This window comes from Cannabis sativa, chromosome 1, assembly GCF_029168945.1.
Source record: "Cannabis sativa cultivar Pink pepper isolate KNU-18-1 chromosome 1, ASM2916894v1, whole genome shotgun sequence".
Taxonomy (NCBI): Eukaryota; Viridiplantae; Streptophyta; class Magnoliopsida; order Rosales; family Cannabaceae; genus Cannabis; species Cannabis sativa.
Window position 1 is genome coordinate 28,740,562 of NC_083601.1, and position 18,467 is coordinate 28,759,028.

The 18,467-nt window shown below is 35.0% G+C and overlaps 3 protein-coding genes across 6 annotated transcripts; all 3 read left to right on the plus strand.

Annotated features, from left to right (window-relative positions):
* The first annotated feature begins 7,374 nt into the window (after positions 1-7,374).
* Positions 7,375-10,834, plus strand: LOC115707892 (DNA repair protein RAD51 homolog 3). 4 transcript variants are annotated; one of them, XM_061107085.1, is made up of 9 exons: positions 7,376-7,697; positions 8,029-8,133; positions 8,957-9,079; positions 9,183-9,216; positions 9,296-9,366; positions 9,456-9,682; positions 9,889-10,020; positions 10,258-10,324; positions 10,422-10,834. In XM_061107085.1, exons 1-9 carry the CDS (start codon positions 7,586-7,588, stop codon positions 10,595-10,597), a joined length of 1,047 nt encoding a protein of 348 aa, XP_060963068.1. In that variant the 5' UTR covers positions 7,376-7,585; the 3' UTR covers positions 10,598-10,834. The 4 variants fall into 4 exon arrangements, with proteins under 4 accessions (XP_030491847.2, XP_060963068.1, XP_030491846.2 ...); XM_030635986.2 differs by having other exon boundaries at positions 8,032-8,133; XM_030635987.2 differs by lacking the exon at positions 8,029-8,133 and having other exon boundaries at positions 7,375-7,697.
* A 2,168-nt stretch (positions 10,835-13,002) lies between these two features.
* LOC133033660 (uncharacterized) lies at positions 13,003-13,858 on the plus strand. Its single transcript, XM_061108658.1, has 2 exons — positions 13,003-13,021; positions 13,341-13,858. The coding sequence occupies exons 1-2, from the start codon at positions 13,003-13,005 to the stop codon at positions 13,856-13,858; spliced, it is 537 nt and encodes a 178-aa protein (XP_060964641.1).
* A 505-nt stretch (positions 13,859-14,363) lies between these two features.
* Positions 14,364-18,038, plus strand: LOC115705598 (transketolase, chloroplastic). Its single transcript, XM_030632972.2, has 7 exons — positions 14,364-14,985; positions 15,260-15,350; positions 15,475-15,580; positions 15,688-15,970; positions 16,129-16,277; positions 16,365-16,518; positions 16,754-18,038. Exons 1-7 carry the CDS (start codon positions 14,488-14,490, stop codon positions 17,711-17,713), a joined length of 2,241 nt encoding a protein of 746 aa, XP_030488832.2. The 5' UTR covers positions 14,364-14,487; the 3' UTR covers positions 17,714-18,038.
* The last annotated feature ends 429 nt before the right edge of the window (positions 18,039-18,467 follow it).

The following is an 18,467-nucleotide window of genomic DNA, read 5'->3' on the forward strand; positions in this document are numbered from 1 at the left end:
CAATCTAAACCAGAAATAAGGTAAAATTCTTCGGCACTAAACCGTATGCAACGGCCAGCAACCTTAGCCCAAAACTCCTTAGGATTAGCCGTAAAACTTCCCTTAGTAATAAACTATGAACGACTTGTGGGTGAAAAACAAACTCGGGCATATCCGAGAAAATGCCCAAACTGAGTTTGACGAAACAAAGAAAGCAAATTAACAGATAAAGTGTTTTTAATATTATTTATCACGGAATCACACACTCGGTGCACACACACTTAGATCCGTAAAAATCGAAGGACTAAATTTACTGATCCCAAACCTGCAACATAACAAAAAAGGGCCAATATAAATTATAAATCCTGAGTTAAACAGTATGAAAACTGTAATACAACTACAAACAAACTAAAAACAAACTATCAATGGCAAACAACTACACAGAAAATAACAGCAAAGACCTTAAATCGTTTGGAAACATAAAAAAAACAGTAAACAACTAACAAACTAAAAAACATATACAAACTAAAAAGAACAACAAAACTATATTAAAACAACAAACAAACTAAAAAACATATACAACTATAGAAAAATATAGAGCAAAGATTTGAAAATCGTTTTGAAATCTAAAATATAACAGCAAACAACTAAACCTAATGAAAATCGAAAACACATCAAAACATACCAGTAACAAACTATTAAAAAACTGAAAAGAAACTACCGAAGAATGATTGAAAACACCAAAAACGAAAACAAAACACATAACCTGTAAGCACAAAAAAACACTGAAAATAAAGAAAACAAAACAAAATTAAAGAACAACACCCAGACCAGAATCAAATGAAATGATCAAAAGCAACAATAAATAACTAAAAAATTTAAAAACATAAAACAAAATGCGCAAATGAAACCCTAAAATCACACAAAGCATAATGAACATGAAAACGCCAAAATCTGGGTAAAGCATAAATGGAAGAAAGGGGGAAACGAAAATAAAACGAAAAACCAACCTCAGTCCGATCTTCAGCATGTGTAATAGATTTTTGAAATTTTTTCCCAGAAATTTCTGGAAGCGTGGGCTCCTCCAAGTTCAGCTTCGATTTCTTCGAAGAATGGGGTCTCACACGCTTCGGCATGGGAGCTTCAAAATCAGAATCAAAATCATCATTGATTGGGCGTTTACCCTTGGATTTGTTGGCCAAAGATTTCTTGCCCATTTTTGATTTTTTTTTGAGAACTGGAGAAGGGGATGAAGATGACCGAGTGATTGCCATGGTATAAATAAGATTGAAAAAAAATGAAACAGAGAGGGAAAAACAGTTGCTAAATCGTGGGCTAAGAGGAAGTTGAAAATTCGTGGATGAACCAAAAATAAGAGGGAAAAACGTGATAAATTATGGGTGGTTAATGGAGGTTACTTGAATTCAAAATGAACTTAGAGAACAGAAATGAAGAATAGAAAATGAAATGAAAACAAAATGAAAAAAGAGAGGGAAGAGAGTATGATTTGATTGATGATGCATGGGGAGAGAACACGTGTATGCATGGTATGATGAGTAAGTGGTAAATGTGTAATAAAAATAAGTTTGTAAGTATAAATGTAGTAATAGGCGTGTGAGGGTAATTATGTAATAAAGTGTGTAAAAAGGATTTTTCATGTAAAAATTTCTAAATTTTATTGGAAAAAATATAAATTTGTGGAGATAAAACAAAAATATGTGAAGTAAATATGAAAAAATATAAATTTTATAAAGATACAAAACTAAAAATATGTAGAATAAAAATATAAAGGATTATTTAACAAATACACAAAAATAAAAAAAAAATTACAAAAATAAGATTGTACGGAATTTTAAATAATTTTATAATTTAATTTTATGATTTTATTTATAAAAAATACAGTATTTTAATGCATTTTATATTAATTTATTGTTATTTGTATGCTATTTTGTTGTTGTTGATTTGATGTTATTTTTATATAATTTTTTTTTATTATTTTCGTGTTGTTTTTATAAAATACTGTATAAAAATATGAAAAAATCATTAAACGTAAAAATGTAAATTTTTTACAAAAAAAAAAATAGTACTTTATATAATTATGGGTAAATAGCGATATAAGTACCTAAAGTTTTATGTTTGTAAGCGGCATAAACCCAATGTTTATTTTTAAGTACCCAATGTTTGTAAAACTGTATTTTTCTTTCAATTTCGTCAATACAGACTCTGTTTGAATTTATTAAAAGAACATTTGGAAGTAACTGATACTTAGGAATGTCAGTCGGGCCGGGCCCGGCCCGGCCCGCCACAAACCCGGCCCGGCCCGACATCACTTTGGCCCGGCCCGGCCCGGCCCGACTCCTTCTTTTGGCCTAGCGGGTCAAGCCCGGCCCGAGATAATTGGGCCGGGTTAGGCCCGACCCGGTTTTTTTTTTTTTTTTTTTTTTTTTTTTTTTTTTTTATAGAATACTTATTATTTTGTTTTGTTTCATTTGAGTATTTAATTTTGGTGGTGGTTGAGACAATTCATTATAGACACATTTTTTTATATATTATGTTATTTTTAGAAAGAGAAAATTTGATGAGAAAATAGATAATGCATCAAAACCCACCATTGATTATTATTATTATTTGTCCTCTTTTTTTTTTTTTATTTTCTTTCTAAAAATTATTATTATTATTAGGAAGTGGTTAGTTATAACTATTATACTATTACAATATGACATGCCTTATTAAAAGGGATTTCTTTTTTCTTTGGTTTTGTCTTGTTTTGAGTCATGGGTAATGGGAGAACTATTATGTTGTTTGATTATGTTTTAAAATCAATATGTAATAATTATGTAAGTCAATTTATTTTTAATGAAGAGAATTATAAGGGTGTGATGGTAATATTTTTTCTTCAATTTTACTTTAATAATAGATAAGGTTGGAAACAAATTACAGGAAACGTTTTTTAATGCTCTAATAAGTGAATTCTATTTGGCACCTTAAAAACAAAAATTCTCTATAAATAATTTTTAATACTGTTAGTTTAATCTGTTACCAAAAAGAGATTTAAGTGGTTCGATGTCAGAAAATGATGTCCACACTTCCTATTAAACATACTCAAAGGGAAACTATAGAATATCACAATGACTTTCATCAAACAGGTGGTGTGCAAGAGAATTATAAATATGTTTACTTCAGTTCAATCAACGCCATGATTAGCTGGCCGTGACCCTGATGCCATTATTAAGTACAAAGAGGCCGAGACTGAGCTTTTCGAAGTTCTTACTCAAAAAGAGGTATTTTGGCGCCAACGCTCGAAGCAATTGTGGTTGCAAGAGGGCGATAAAAATAGCAAATTCTTTCATGCTACGGCCTCCTCTCGGCGGCGGTCGAATGCTATTGAGAAGCTTCAAAACGACGATGGCAATTGGGTCGACTGGGATTCGGGTTTATCTGAGGTTATGTGCTCTTATTTTCGAAACCTATTTACTAGCTCTACTTGTCATATGGATGATGTTCTTGATGGTATTTCACCCTCTATTTCTTCGGCTCAGAATGATTTTTTAATGCAACCTTTGACTGATGAAGAAGTGAAAGCAGCTCTTTTTCAGATGCACCCTGATAAGTCTCCGGGTCCTGACGGTATGACACCAGGGTTCTATCAGAAGTTTTGGGCTGTTGTGGGCGCTGATGTAATTAAACAGGTTCGTTCTTTTTTCTTAGTTGGTCATTTGCCAATTGGTCTTAATCATACTAATCTGGTGTTGATCCCTAAGAAGAAAAATGCCACTACCATGGGAGACCTGCGCCCTATTGCTCTCTGCAATGTTCTTTACAAGGTGTGTTCTAAAGTGCTTGCTAATCGGCTGAAGAGTGTTCTTCCTTCTGTGATTTCTGAAAACCAAAGTGCTTTTATCCCGGGGCGTCTTATCACTGATAATATTATGGTTTCGTTTGAGGTAATGCATTATCTTAAGCGGAAGAGGGTCGGAAAGGAAGGTTATATGGCTCTGAAGCTTGATATGAGCAAAGCTTATGACCGGGTTGAGTGGATTTTTCTTCGTCACATGATGCTTAAAATGGGCTTTCAAGACCGAGTGGTGGATCTTATTATGCACTGTGTTTCTTCGGTTTCATACACAATTACTCATGGGGGTCGTGAGATGGGGCCGATTACACCGGGGAGGGGTCTTCGTCAAGGTGATCCCCTCTCTCCTTATTTGTTTCTGTTGTGTGCTGAGGGTCTTTCTGCTCTTATAAAGAGATTTGAAGCCAGGGGTGTTCTTCATGGGTGTCGGGTGTGTAATGGTGCTCCTGTTGTTTCTCATATGTTGTTTGCTGATGATTGCTACATCTATTGCAAAGCCATTGCTAGGGAGGCTCATAGCGTTCTTCTTTTACTTCAACTTTTCGAACAAGCTTCAGGTCAGTGTGTTAACTATTCAAAATCAAATATATTCTTTAGTTTAAACACTACCTCCACTGCTCGACAAGATATGTGTAATCTACTCCGCATGCATGAAGCTCCTGACAATAGTATGTATCTCGGCCTCCCCTGTGTTATGGGCCGTAATAAGAATGCCATACTTGGTTTTTTGAAGGATAAGATGCAGAAAAGAATTTTGAGTTGGGAAGGTCGGTTGCTTTCTAAAGCAGGTAAAGAGGTGCTGATCAAAACTGTTGCCCAAGCTCTCCCTACTTATGCTATGTCTGTTTTCTTGTTGCCCGTGGAAACTTGTAATAAGCTCGAAGGAATGATGAGTAAATATTGGTGGAGTTCGGGCTCCAATCAAAAACGTGGGGTCAGTTGGTCTAGTTGGAAGCATATGTGTCGGCATAAACATCATGGTGGGCTTGGTTTTCGTCACTTGCGGGATTTCAACTTAGCTATGCTCGGAAAACAAGCTTGGAGATTAGTCTCGAATGAGCATTCTTTGGTTAGTCGGGTCTATAAGGCTCGATATTACTCTCATGGGTCGTTTTTGACTGCTTCTCTTGGTCCGAATCCTAGTTTTATTTGGAAAAGCATCTTCGAAACACAAGAGCTGATTAAGAAGGGCGCTCGACGGGTTGTTGGTCCTGGTACAAGTATTAGTGTTCAGTTTGATCCGTGGTTAGAAGACACTTCTCATCCGTGGGTCACTACTATCGCTAATGGTATGGAGCAGTGGAAGGTTAACAATCTCATGGTGCCAGGAGAAAGATGTTGGGATTTGGAAGTGATCTCCGATATTTTCAATGATCGGGATAAGGAGTTAATTTTGAAGACCAACATTGTTCAGGAGTCTACAATTGATACGTGGTATTGGTCTCTGGATCTGCATGGTGTTTACACTGTAAGGGAGGCCTATCGCTTGCTACATCAGGCTGATGTCACTAACATTAGTGACTTTGAGATAAAAATCTGGAAGATCGCTTGGAAGCTTCAAGTCCCCCCGAAAGTTCACCAACTTATGTGGCGTGCTTTGACAGGCTGTTTGGCTACTAAAGTTCAACTTAATACCAAGCACATTCCTCTGGATCAACTATGTCCCATGTGTCACCAAGCGTCTGAGACGATCATCCATTTATTGGTTTTGTGTCCCTTTGCAAGATCATGTTGGCAGAGGTCGAGTTTAAATATGGTCTCAGTGTCTTGGACGTCATTTTGGGATTGGTTTAGTCAGATGATACTTCAGCATTCTACTATGGCACAAGAGGAATTATTGATGGTGATTTGGGCAATTTGGCATGCCCGAAATGAGCTAGTTTGGCGGGAGAAATCATTGTCAGCGGCAGAGGTTAATCTATTGGCAAGAGTAGTCCTTAATCAATGGAGAAATGCTCAACAAAGGAGAATGGGGTCTTTATTTGTTCCTTCGGGTTCGAACATAGACTTGGAGCATTGGGTGAAACCGATTATGGGAAAGATTAAGGTAAATGTTGATGGCGCAATCTTTGCAAATGACAGAAAATTTGGAGCGGCTGGAGTGGCTCGAGATCATGATGGGCGGTTCATTGAAGCCTTCACGGTCCTCTTGGAGGGGTGCGTGGACCCGGTCATAGCTGAAGTTGTGGGGGTTAAGGAGGCGTTGAGTTGGATAAAGAGACACCAATGGGGTCGGGTTGATGTTGAGACAGATTCTTTGGTTGTTGTTCAAGCAGTTCGAGGTTCGGTATTCATTCCATCTCCTTTTGGTCAACATGTCTCTGCTTGTCGTACATTGTTGGCTTCCTTACCCTTAGTCACTATTAATTTTGTTAAACGTTCTGTAAACAAAGCTGCACATTGTCTTGCTCGTAGCTCTTGTTTGTATTCAGATCGTATTTTCGGAGAGAGATCAAGCTCCCGCTTGATCTTTTATCTATTGTAATGGTTGAAAGTTCATTCTAATAAAGTTTACCATTTTCCTTCAAAAAAAAAAACGCCATGATTAGCTCAAACCACATTTAATTAAGAAACGAGTGAAGCTCCATATTCATTAATACCATCAAATGCAGAACACTTATATATATATATATATATATATATATATATTCCAACAAAGATCCGTCAAAATAATTAACACTAGCTATTACCCATGTCACTAAGGTTGTGATAATTAAGAGTAGCTTTTAGCTCCATATTCATTAATACCATCATGTCTAAATCTGTAAAATGTGCAATAAAAACAGATATGGAAATAGAAGATGATGATGAGTAAACAGATATGGAACGGGCCGGGCCGGGATTTTTTTTTAGGGATTTAACTTTTTTTTTTTAATATTTAAAACCGGGCCGGGCCGGGCCCGACCCGAAATAATATATACCGGGCCGGGCCGGGCCGGGCCAGAAGCCCGATAAGAGCCCGAATAATTCGGGCCACGGTCGGCCCGTCGGGCCGGGGGCCCGGCCCGGCCCGCGAAAATAGCCCAGATTGACATTCATACTGATACTACATATTTTTATTTGGACTCAATGAACAAGAATTTAGGCCTTATATGTGCCCTGTTTAAGATAATAACAGAGTATGTATTGACAAAATTAGAGAAAATTTACAGTTTTACAAATATTGGGTACTTATGCAGCTAAAAATAAACGTTTATGCCGCTTACAAATATAAAATTTTAGATACTTATACCGCTATTTGAATGAGACAAATAATCCTACGTGCCCCAATCTCGTTACACCTGTGCACTTCTTTTGTGTTTCCAACATTTAATTTTGAGTATAATTTAAATAAAATTACATACGTTAGCTATTTTATTTTGTGTGTATGAAACTATATATATTTTTATAATTATTTTATATATTATTTTTTAATTTATCGTGTTTTTTATGTAGATTGTTATATAAGTTTTAGCTACAATTTAAATTTTGATTACAATTTAGATTTAAGTTAATATGTTAGTTGCTATGTGAATTTTTATAAAAATATAAAAAAAATATGATAAATTACTTTGAAAATCAATTTTTCAAAATTTACTGTAATATACAAGAAATTGACCATCTATATCTACCGAATTCCATTTCTCCTTCAATAAATTCCCGCCAATTTCTATATACTAAAATTAAAGAGCAAGAATTCCCTCCAATTTACCATCCCAATAGTTTATAAACAAATCGAAAATTAAAATCGAAACCTCCCAAGGCACGGCATCCATGGAAGTTGCAGGGTTACCCATCTCACCGTCGCAGCGAGGCAAACTCATATCAGCTGGCTATACTACTATATCTTCCCTTACTTCCCTCTCTCCCCATCACCTTGCTCGAGGTAACCTCCTCCCCCCTTTCATACCATGGACGCACCAAGTGTTCGATGAATTTACTATGTGAGATCTCAACTTTAATAGTTTTCTTCGATATGCCAACAATTCCACACCTGGGTCTGTTACTGCTAGTCCTAATTTTTAAACTAAACAAGCTACTATTGAAAATGTCGAATGCCATAGCCCCGCCTAATCCTATCCATTGATCCACGGTCCACCCTATCCCTAGTCAATAATGGCCCATAATTTATGTATTTTTTCTTCATTACATGAGCTTTAGCCTTTCTGGTCCCGGCTTTTTAATTTACCGTTTTAATGATACATACTTTTTTTTAGCAGACCTTAATATTCCTGAGGAAGAAGCTGTTCAAATTCTGGGGGCAGCAGCATCACATAATAGTAGATTAGACACTAGTGATGGAGGCCACTCTATAGTTAATGGTAGTTACTTTCTTTGGACCTCATTTAGTTCTATCACGAGTATTATTGGTTGGAAAACTTATGTAATGTTTAGAAGATGGATTTATCTTAGTTTAGTTTTTATAGCAATAGCATTTGAACAAGTAGTCTCCATTTAGAGTTTAGTATTGACTATTGTCAAGTTCTATAGGCAGGGCAGAGCCAGAAATTTTGATCCGGGCAAAAACTGTATTTTGGTTTTTTGTTTATATGAATTGCAATAATAGTCTTCCATGTATATTTATGCTTTGCATTATGGGCTAATATATTTGCTAGTAAGCTTCTTTTTTTTGGATCAATTATTTGCTAGAAAGGTTATAAGGCTATTAATTAAGCCTATCCTATTTATAGGACTTTGATAATTTTTTCCCCATAGTTTTAGCCCCAACTTGCCTTATTCGTCCTCCGACCCTACTTATAGGTAGTAGTTATTCCTACATGCATATTTCGTGCTATGAAAATTGATGTGACAAATGGCTCGGCATGATTTGAATTCTTATATCTCCTCATTGTGTTGCTTCAAATAGTGTACAATTTTAGTGTAAAAGTGTTTTGGGGTTTAGTATTACTCTTAAGATGATGCTTAAATGGTGTGACGCCTTCTTTTTTCATTCTCTCTTAATAGACACTAGATCCTTTACCGTCAACTACAAGCATTCACAAAAACTGGGGTATAAATTTCTGTCACTGTTTTATGCTACTAGGTTTGCTCCATTATCTCATTGAAACTAAATGGACTTTGGTGTAAAGTTTGGGACATATGAGGTATGCTAAAAAGATTTATGTTCTGGCTTTTGGGTTGCAGGTGCACAGACTGCATGGGACATGTTTCGGGAGGAACAGTCTTCTCTGCGCATTATTACTTCTTGTGCAGATTTTGATAACATCCTTGGTGGAGGAATAAACTGCAAAGAAGTAACTGAAATTGGTTAGTTACTGTTGTCTGCTTCTTTTACAATTATAAATGTTCCACAATTTGTTTTCATGAATGAAGAATCTTTATTAGATATGTTTGTCGTAAATACTTATAGGTGGAGTACCGGGCATTGGTAAAACACAGTTGGGGTATGAATTTTTTTTGTTTATTTGTTTGTTAGTTTTTAATGTTTGCTATAGGGAGTTGAACGCATGCTTTGATTTACAGGATTCAGCTTGCAGTTAACGTTCAAATTCCAATGGGTTTAGGTGGCCTTGGTGGAAAGGCAGTATATATAGGTCAAGTGTCATTGATCTGTTCTTTTTTTTTGCTATGATTTTGAGTTCCACTTCATATTTTGAGTATTATGCTTGCATGATTCTTTTAGATACGGAAGGCAGCTTCATGGTAGAGAGGGCTACACAAATTGCTGAAGCTTCAATTTCTGACATGTTGGAATACAACAATCATTTAGCTAAACAAAATCGTGTGTGCCAAGTCAAATTTAAGCCTGCTGATATCTTGGAAAACATTTTTTATTTTCGAGTCTGCAGTTACACTGAGCAAATGGCTCTGATAAATCACTTGGAAAAGTTCATCTCAGACCATAAAGATGTAGGTGTTTTAGGCATATTCTTACTCTTTACAATATTCACAGGTTTTTGTTTTTGTTTGTTCTTTCTGTTGGAAAGATTGAAATTAATATCTTGTTATAACACTTTGGTTTGCTGTCATTTTCTTACTTGGGATCTATTTTACTGCTGTGCTATTATACTAGTAATGGTATATTGATACTAATTCTATCTTGACAAACTTTCCAGGTTAAGATAGTCATTGTTGACAGTGTTACTTTCCATTTCCGCCAAGATTTTGAGGACTTAGCTCTCAGGACTCGATTACTTAATGGAATGGCCCTAAAGTTGATGAACCTTGCAAAAACCTTCAATGTAGCGGTAATGCAATGAAATCATTATTATTTCTGAATAGTTTAATGTCACACTTTGTGATGTGAAACACTTCATTCCTGACTTAATACAGCTTCCTATATCTTTAAGCATTTAGCTAAATGGTTTTTGTTTATCATGGTTTGCATAGGCCTAGCATTATTAATTGAAGTGATCATTGCATCTGACTTGTATTCTAATTTCTTTGCATCTCTTCTTTCCTTGAGCTTTCCGTTATTTTGATAGGTTGTGATATTTAATCAAGTCACCACAAAGCTCACAGAAGGATCATTTCAGTTAGCTCTGGCACTTGGCAAGTCATGCTTTTACTGCACCTTACTCTCAAATGATCTTTCATGTTAAATAGTTACCATTTAGTTGATCATATTTGTGGTTTGATCTTGCTGCAGGTGATAGCTGGTCACATTCCTGCACAAATCGGATCATCTTGTACTGGAACGAGGATGAGCGAAATGCATACATAGACAAGTCACCCTCTCTCCGATCAGCCTCAGCTCCATTTTCGGTCACAGGCAAAGGGATCCGGAACACTGCTACCACCAGTAAGAGAGCCAAATTGATGTGAGATTTAAATTGGATGTAATACACTCCAGAGACATTCCTTTTTGTGATGGCTGAAGAAGTTGCTTGCTTTTTCAGGAGTACAAATATATATTTCTTTAGAAAATATTATTTTTAATATCATACTTTTTTTTTTTGGGGGTAATATCATTTTAAATCTTTTGTTTTGCAAAAGCTATTGAATAAACTTTCTGTTTTGTTAAATGATAATTCAGACTCTATACAAATTAGAGTTTAAGTTTAGTTTTTGTCAAATTAAAATTTTATAATAATTTAACTTGAAGTATTATGACAAGGTTAGTTATATAAATATATATTTTTTTGTACAATTTTAAAAAAATACGAGTTTGAATTGTCATTCAGAAAAATAAATTCTCCAATCAATAATTTTAGAATAATACAATAACCAAAATTATATTTACCTTTACCTTTACTTTTTTGCTCTTGATATTTATCATAACCTTTTAAGTTGATTTAGTACAAAATATTGTTATCAAAAAAAGATTTGGGATAAAATGTTTGTATCTCAAGCTTCGTCACAAATTATAGGATACATTTGTATATTTTGTTAAAACAGTTAAAAATCAGTATGATGTATTCAATTGTGTGGTGTGTATATACAAAAACAGGATGCTGTTATATTTTGAATAATGGTTCATTCGTCATAAGTTTGAAAACTGAACTGGTTAAGTGGTGAGCTCAGCTAGTTTATTTCTTTATTTTAAGTTTGAACGTCAAAAAGGCTGTCCTATGCTTTACCACCAACTTCTAAACAAATCTTCAAATGAAAGTAAAGCAAATTATTTGTTATGTTATTATTGATTGACCACTCTCTATCTCTAGCTCTACCACCAAACCTTTTTCCAAGTTCCGTACTTTTCAACTACCCACTAAAACTAATATTAAGGCCTAATCTTTATTTTAATTCTTATTTAGGTCTGCTAAACAAACTGGAGTTGTTCCTGCAGCCGGGAATCTTATTTATAATATTGTTAATTGTTTTAGTGTACATATTGTATTCTTCTTTGAGATGCAATTGTCATAAAAAGTTGAGTCAAGTGTAAGAGTATATGTATATGCTTAAAATATCATAATAATCAGTGTCGTCCACAACCAATGTATGTACTAAATTGTATCAAGCTTCCATCAATTTCTAACTCTACCTTTAAAATACATAATTATAAATATCATTTTTTTTTTATTTATTTTACCTCATACTTATATATTACACTATAAATTAGTTTTTTCAAAATACATACTAAAACTTCAATATATAACTTTTTTAGTATATAAATATTTCATCACATAAAAAAATATTAAAACAAAAACTAAAATTTTAAAGTAATGAATAGTATTCCATAAATATACAAATAGTTAAATTTAAAAGGAAATTTTATAAAAATATAATTTTGAAATTAATAATTTACAAAAATATAAGAATTTAACTTTTCTCTTTTTTCTATTGGTTTTTTATTTGAAAGATAATTTTTATGGATTTTTCTTTTATAACTATTACTAAAAATGTCACATAATTATATATTTTTTAACAAAAAATTATAGAATAATAATCCCATATCATTAACTTTTAAGAATAAAAAGCCATAAATAAAGATAAAAAGTTAAACCCCATAAAAATGCATAGAGTTAAAAAAAAAAAAGCCATATTTTATGTAATTTCTCTTAAAATGGGAATGGGAATAAGAGTTTAGAGTACATTTTTAATTTAGTTTTTTAAATATTTTAAAATATATATATATATTTATATTTTAGAACATTTGTGAGTAGAGTTGAGCATATGATCTAATTTAATATTTTTCTTCTAATCCGATGAAATCTAATTAGACTTCAAAATTCAATTAATCGATTTTTTAATTAAATATCTAATTACACACCTAATTTTTAATATTCACTTAAAAATATATAAAAAAAAATAAGCTAAGTAGGATTTTTACCCCCTAAACTTTAACATGTACCAAATCATGCCCCTGAACTTTTTTGGCAGTTAAAAATTCTCCATGAACTATTAAGATTGTTATGTTTAAGGATTTTTATCTGATTTCATTCAATTTTACTATTTTAGTGATTGTTTATGTACTAAACTATGCTCCCCAGAATTTGATATCTACCAAATCACGCCCCTCGAATTTTTACATGTATTAAATCACACCCCTTGAACTTTCATCCATGTTAGATTTTTTTTACTAAAATTGGACAAAAGTCCTTAAATCCAACAATCTCAATAATTCATGAGGTATTTTTAATGACCTTAAAAGTTCAGGAAATATAATTTGGTACATGCTAAAGTTCGGAGGATAAAAATCCTAATTAGCCTAATATAAAAACTAAATATCATTGTTTATTTAAGTTTAATACTCTATAGATATATCATTCTTATAAGTTTAATAATTCATGAAGATATCACTGCGAAGTAATAATATAGAGCAAGACAACTTGAAAATAAATACACAAAACAACTAAGTGTTACAAACTCAACACGAAAAAACAAATTGCCACTATATATATTTTTTATTTTTTAAATTTTTATTATGTATAAATAAATATAAATATTTTTTTAAATATATATTAATGTAATTATATTTGATTAGTTTTTATTTAAATTTTGAGATTGATATATAACTCATCAAATTTAATTTAATTATAATCTAATTTTTAATATTAAATCCAATATTTAATTTATAATTATAATCTAATTTTTAATATTGACTCTATCTCTAATTGTTTTACAGATTATGCTACATGCTTGCTTCCCCCGACAGTAGAGGTGCTTCCTCATGGCTGGTCGACCCCTCCTGAAGACTGGATCAAAATTAACTGTGATGTGAAGGTTGGTGGTGAGTCCATGTGCATAGTTGCTTTGGCTAGAGATCATGTGGGGATGGTTTTGTGGGGTGCGACCAACTTCCTCAACTTCACAGATCCTTTGATCGGCGAGGTGGCGGTGTGTCAGCTTGCTTTGGAAACTGCTACTGTTAGGAAGTATGATTTTATCCTTATTGAGAGTGATTCAGAAGTAGTTATAAATGCTATTAAAGGTGTCCATTCCAATTGGAAGATTGTTAACTATTTGTCTGTTTGTAATCAACTCTCTAAGAAATTTTTATCTTGTAATTTTTCTTTTATTCCTAGAAGTTGTAACTTTGCGGCTCATAATGTCGCTAGATGGGCTTATGCTCAGAATATCTTGGATATTGTAGAACCCTCTGCTATACCTAACACTATCCTGTGTAATAACTGTGAGGTCTAATTTTATAATTTTCAATCAACATTTTCTTTTAAAAAATAAAAAAAAATTATTTCAGTTCAATTAAATTTGATAGGATGATACTGGACTTATTATTGAGTGCTCACTACATATAAACTAAAAAAAAAATCAGATGTAGTGAGGCTCATGAATTTGCTGCATGGACCAAAGTACAGCAAACAAAAACCTTCCTTTTACCCTTGATCTCACATCGACGGCCCACGGAGAAACCGAAGTTAAATTGTTTGGTTTTAACACAAAATTATAATGTTTGTTTTTAATAATAATAATAATAATAATAATAATAAAAAGGAACAGAAAATGTTTTACTTAAAAAAGGAATAACAATAAATAAAAGGAAATGAAAGGCAGAGCATTAATCAAATTCTAGCCTCAGCGAACGATAAAGATTGACTCTTGATATGATCCAACGGTCAGCGTTGGTTTCCACCTGTCCTCTAGTGTAGACGAAAAGCTCAAAAAAAAAAAAAAAAAACTCCTTTATCGCTCATAAAAACTAAACTAAAAGTAAGCTTATAAAACGGCCTCTGAAAGCACTCCTTTCAATTCTCTCTCTCTTTCTCTTTCTCTCACTCACTCACCCAAACCTCACCAAACTCACCACCACAGCCATGGCTTCTTCTTCTTCCTTGACCCTATCCCAAGCTATCTTGGCCCGAGCCATATCTCACCATGGCTCAAACTCATCATCTGATCGAGTTTCTCTTTCCACTCTCACCATCCCCACCTTCTCTGGCCTCAAATCCTCTTCCTTGGCTTCTTCTTCTTCTTCTTCCTCCGCTAAGCCACGCCGCAGGGTTCACTCTACCCGACCCGTCAGAGCTTCTGCCGTGGAGACTTTGGATAAGACTACCGAGACCTCTTTGGTGGAGAAGTCGGTCAACACGATCCGATTCCTTGCCATTGATGCGGTCGAAAAGGCTAATTCAGGTCACCCGGGTTTGCCTATGGGATGTGCTCCGATGGGTCATATTCTCTACGACGAGGTTATGAGGTACAACCCTAAGAACCCTTACTGGTTCAACCGTGACCGCTTTGTCTTGTCCGCCGGTCACGGATGTATGCTCCAGTATGCTCTCCTTCACCTCGCTGGCTACGATAGCGTCCTGGTACTTCTTCTTCCTTTTATGTTTTTTGGGTTTTGGTTTAGATCTGTTGGTGATAATATTCGCATGTGGATTTCGCTCATATAGCCATAAAAAATGTGTCAATTTTAATTTAGTCAACGAGACAGCTATCCCAAAGCATTGATTTTTTTTACTCTTATACTTTATTCAAGCACACCCACTCGTGTGTTTTTTCTTCTTAACTTCCGTGATTAGTGTTACACATAACCTTGGAGATCGTATAAGGTTGTAACTTAGTATTGGGTTCAATTAATAGGAAGAAGACTTGAAAAGTTTCCGTCAGTGGGGAAGCAGGACACCTGGACACCCTGAGAACTTTGAGACACCCGGTATTGAAGTGACAACAGGTTAGATTCTTGTTATCAATCTTACTCTGTGGAGATCTCCTAGTCTTGAGGTTTACTTTTCATTTCCTTACATGCTAAATTTGCTAACTTGTTGAGTTTATCTTATGGATACGTTGTTGTTTAGGTCCACTTGGTCAAGGTATTGCAAATGCTGTTGGTTTGGCCCTTGCTGAGAAGCACTTGGCTGCTCGTTACAACAAACCAGACAGTGAGATTGTGGACCACTACACGTAATTACTACCTCTTTATAGATTTTGTTGTTAATTATCCACATTAAAGTTCAACCAAATATGATTCGGGTTTAACATTTTTTTTTATTTTTTTTTTGTTTTGCCAGATATTGTATTTTGGGTGATGGTTGTCAAATGGAGGGGATTGCCAATGAGGCCTGTTCCCTTGCTGGGCATTGGGGACTAGGAAAGCTGATAGCTTTTTACGATGACAACCACATTTCTATTGATGGTGACACCGATATTGCATTCACAGAAAGCGTTGACAAGCGTTTTGAGGGTCTTGGGTGGCACATTATCTGGGTGAAGAATGGAAACACTGGCTATGATGAAATTCGGGCTGCTATTAAGGAAGCAAAGGCTGTCACAGACAAACCCACTTTGATCAAGGTTTGAAATTAGCTGTACTTATTAATAACATGAATGTGGAATTGATTGGAGAAAAAATTATTGAAGAGAGAGTTTAGTGAGCTTCTCTGTGTATGAATAAAAGTTGACACGATCATGAATGCTTATTTGTTTTCAATCTTTTGTTATTTCCACCATAGGTCACCACAACAATTGGTTATGGATCTCCAAACAAGTCTAACTCATACAGTGTGCATGGTAGTGCATTGGGTGCCAAGGAGGTAGATGCTACAAGGAAGAACCTGGGATGGCCATTTGAGCCATTCCACGTGCCTGAGGATGTTAAACAGTAAGAAGCCTGACATAAATTTTCCATTTCGTGGAAGTGAATCACACCTTTATGCTAAATATAACATTAAATATGTTTTTCTCTTAGGCATTGGAGTCGCCATACCCCTGAGGGTGCTGCTCTAGAAGCAGAATGGAGTGCCAAGTTTGCTGAATATGAGAAGAAGTACAGTGAGGAAGCTGCAGAGTTGAAGTCCATCATCAGCGGTGAGCTACCTGCTGGTTGGGAAAAGGCACTTCCAGTGAGTAACAAATTCCTTTAATATTTTTCTTCTTATGATACTACTTGCTTACTTTCTTCGGATTGACTAACAGCAAATGTATACATTTTAAAAGAATTCAATGGCTTTGCATTTCACACTACCAGTTTCTCTATTGGGCCTCTGCTATTTCTGAGCTGAATCTTATCGACTAATTAATTATCATTTATTTGGGGTATGTATCATCTAATGAGATATTGTAATTGCAAATTTTCAGACATATACTCCTGAGAGTCCAGCTGATGCCACCAGAAATTTATCTCAGCAAAACCTTAATGCCCTTGCGAAAGTTCTTCCCGGTCTTCTTGGTGGTAGTGCAGATTTGGCTTCTTCAAACATGACCCTGCTCAAAATGTTTGGAGACTTCCAAAAGGATACCCCTGAGGAACGCAATGTGAGGTTTGGTGTTAGGGAGCACGGTATGGGAGCCATCTGCAATGGGATTGCCCTTCACAGCCCTGGCCTAATTCCCTACTGTGCCACTTTCTTTGTTTTCACTGACTACATGAGAGGTGCAATGAGGATTTCTGCCTTGTGTGAAGCTGGAGTGATCTATGTCATGACTCATGATTCAATTGGTCTCGGAGAAGATGGTCCAACCCATCAACCGATAGAGCATTTGGCTAGTTTCCGGGCCATGCCTAACACATTGATGCTCCGCCCAGCTGATGGGAATGAAACTGCTGGGGCATACAAGGTTGCAGTCCTTAACAGGAAGAGACCATCTATCCTTGCACTCTCTCGTCAAAAGTTGCCCCAGCTTCCCGGAACTTCCATTGAGGGAGTTGAGAAAGGTGGCTACACAATATCAGACAACTCTTCAGGTAACAAGCCAGATGTCATTTTGATTGGAACTGGGTCTGAATTGGAAATTGCTGCTAAAGCTGCTGAGGAACTTAGAAAGGAAGGAAAGGCCGTTAGAGTTGTCTCCTTTGTTTCATGGGAACTCTTTGAGGAGCAATCAGATTCCTACAAGGAAAGTGTTTTGCCAGCTTCCGTAACAGCTAGGGTCAGCATTGAGGCTGGATCAACATTCGGGTGGCATAAAATTGTTGGAAGCGGAGGGAAGGCTATTGGAATCGACCATTTTGGAGCTAGTGCACCCGCTCCAAAAATATACCAGGAATTTGGTATCACCGCCGAGGCTGTTGTTGCCGCAGCTAAATCACTGCTGTAAGCTTGGTTAGAGTCCAATTAGCCATCTTTGATGCTTTGTTAATTGTTATTAGCAATTCAAACAATATTCGGGTTGGGGGCCAAGATGAAGAGACCATATCCCAATTGATTTGTTTGATGAGAGGTCTCTTTTTTACTTTTTTTTTAATAAAAGATAAATTAATTTCCTTATGTTGCTTTTAATTCATAAACACAGCAACATGGATCAAAAAGAGAGAAAGTAGAATGAAGAATGTTCATGTATTTTGTAAACAACTCTTGGACCTTTGTTGAGTTTTGTAATGTTCTATGGTTGATTAATGAGGTTCACTTTCACTTTCTTATCATCACGGTTTATATATTTAAAGCACAACAACACCTGTTACTTTCTCTTTTGATTGTAGTTGTAGTAACTACTGTACTGCAACTGATTTTGTCTTTTTCAAATCTTGATATGCCTTTTCTTGAAGTATAATCTAGTTGGGTAAAGAATGAATTATTCTTATTATTAATACAAGTGTGGTAGTTCTTTCTTTGCTTTTCCCAAAATCAAAAAGTGGTTTTGTATGTAATTGAAATAGATTGGATTGGATAATGGTTTCAAGCCATCCAAATGAGACTACATAATCCATGTACTCACGCATGAGATGATTGGACCTTGTGTTGATTTTTTTGTCCCTACATAGGTTTGTATATGTGGAAGATATTATTGACCAAACAATGAAGCAGATAAGTTTGTGTGGTTGTTGTAACTCCTGTCCTCACCTTACCTATCC

What these genes read in the sequence shown, in the direction of transcription:
- LOC115705598 (XM_030632972.2), top strand. Translation starts at nt 14,488, where the DNA reads ATGGCTTCTTCTTCTTCCTTGACCCTATCCCAAGCTATCTTGGCCCGA. An exon ending in CGGTATTGAAGTGACAACAG is followed by an intron (nt 15,351 to 15,474) that starts GTTAGATTCTTG and finishes GTTGTTGTTTAG; the next exon opens with GTCCACTTGGTCAAGGTATT. An exon ending in GTGCCTGAGGATGTTAAACA is followed by an intron (nt 16,278 to 16,364) that starts GTAAGAAGCCTG and finishes TTTTTCTCTTAG; the next exon opens with GCATTGGAGTCGCCATACCC.
- LOC115707892 (XM_061107085.1), top strand. Translation starts at nt 7,586, where the DNA reads ATGGAAGTTGCAGGGTTACCCATCTCACCGTCGCAGCGAGGCAAACTC. An exon ending in TCCCCATCACCTTGCTCGAG is followed by an intron (nt 7,698 to 8,028) that starts GTAACCTCCTCC and finishes ACTTTTTTTTAG; the next exon opens with CAGACCTTAATATTCCTGAG. An exon ending in TGGAAAGGCAGTATATATAG is followed by an intron (nt 9,367 to 9,455) that starts GTCAAGTGTCAT and finishes TGATTCTTTTAG; the next exon opens with ATACGGAAGGCAGCTTCATG.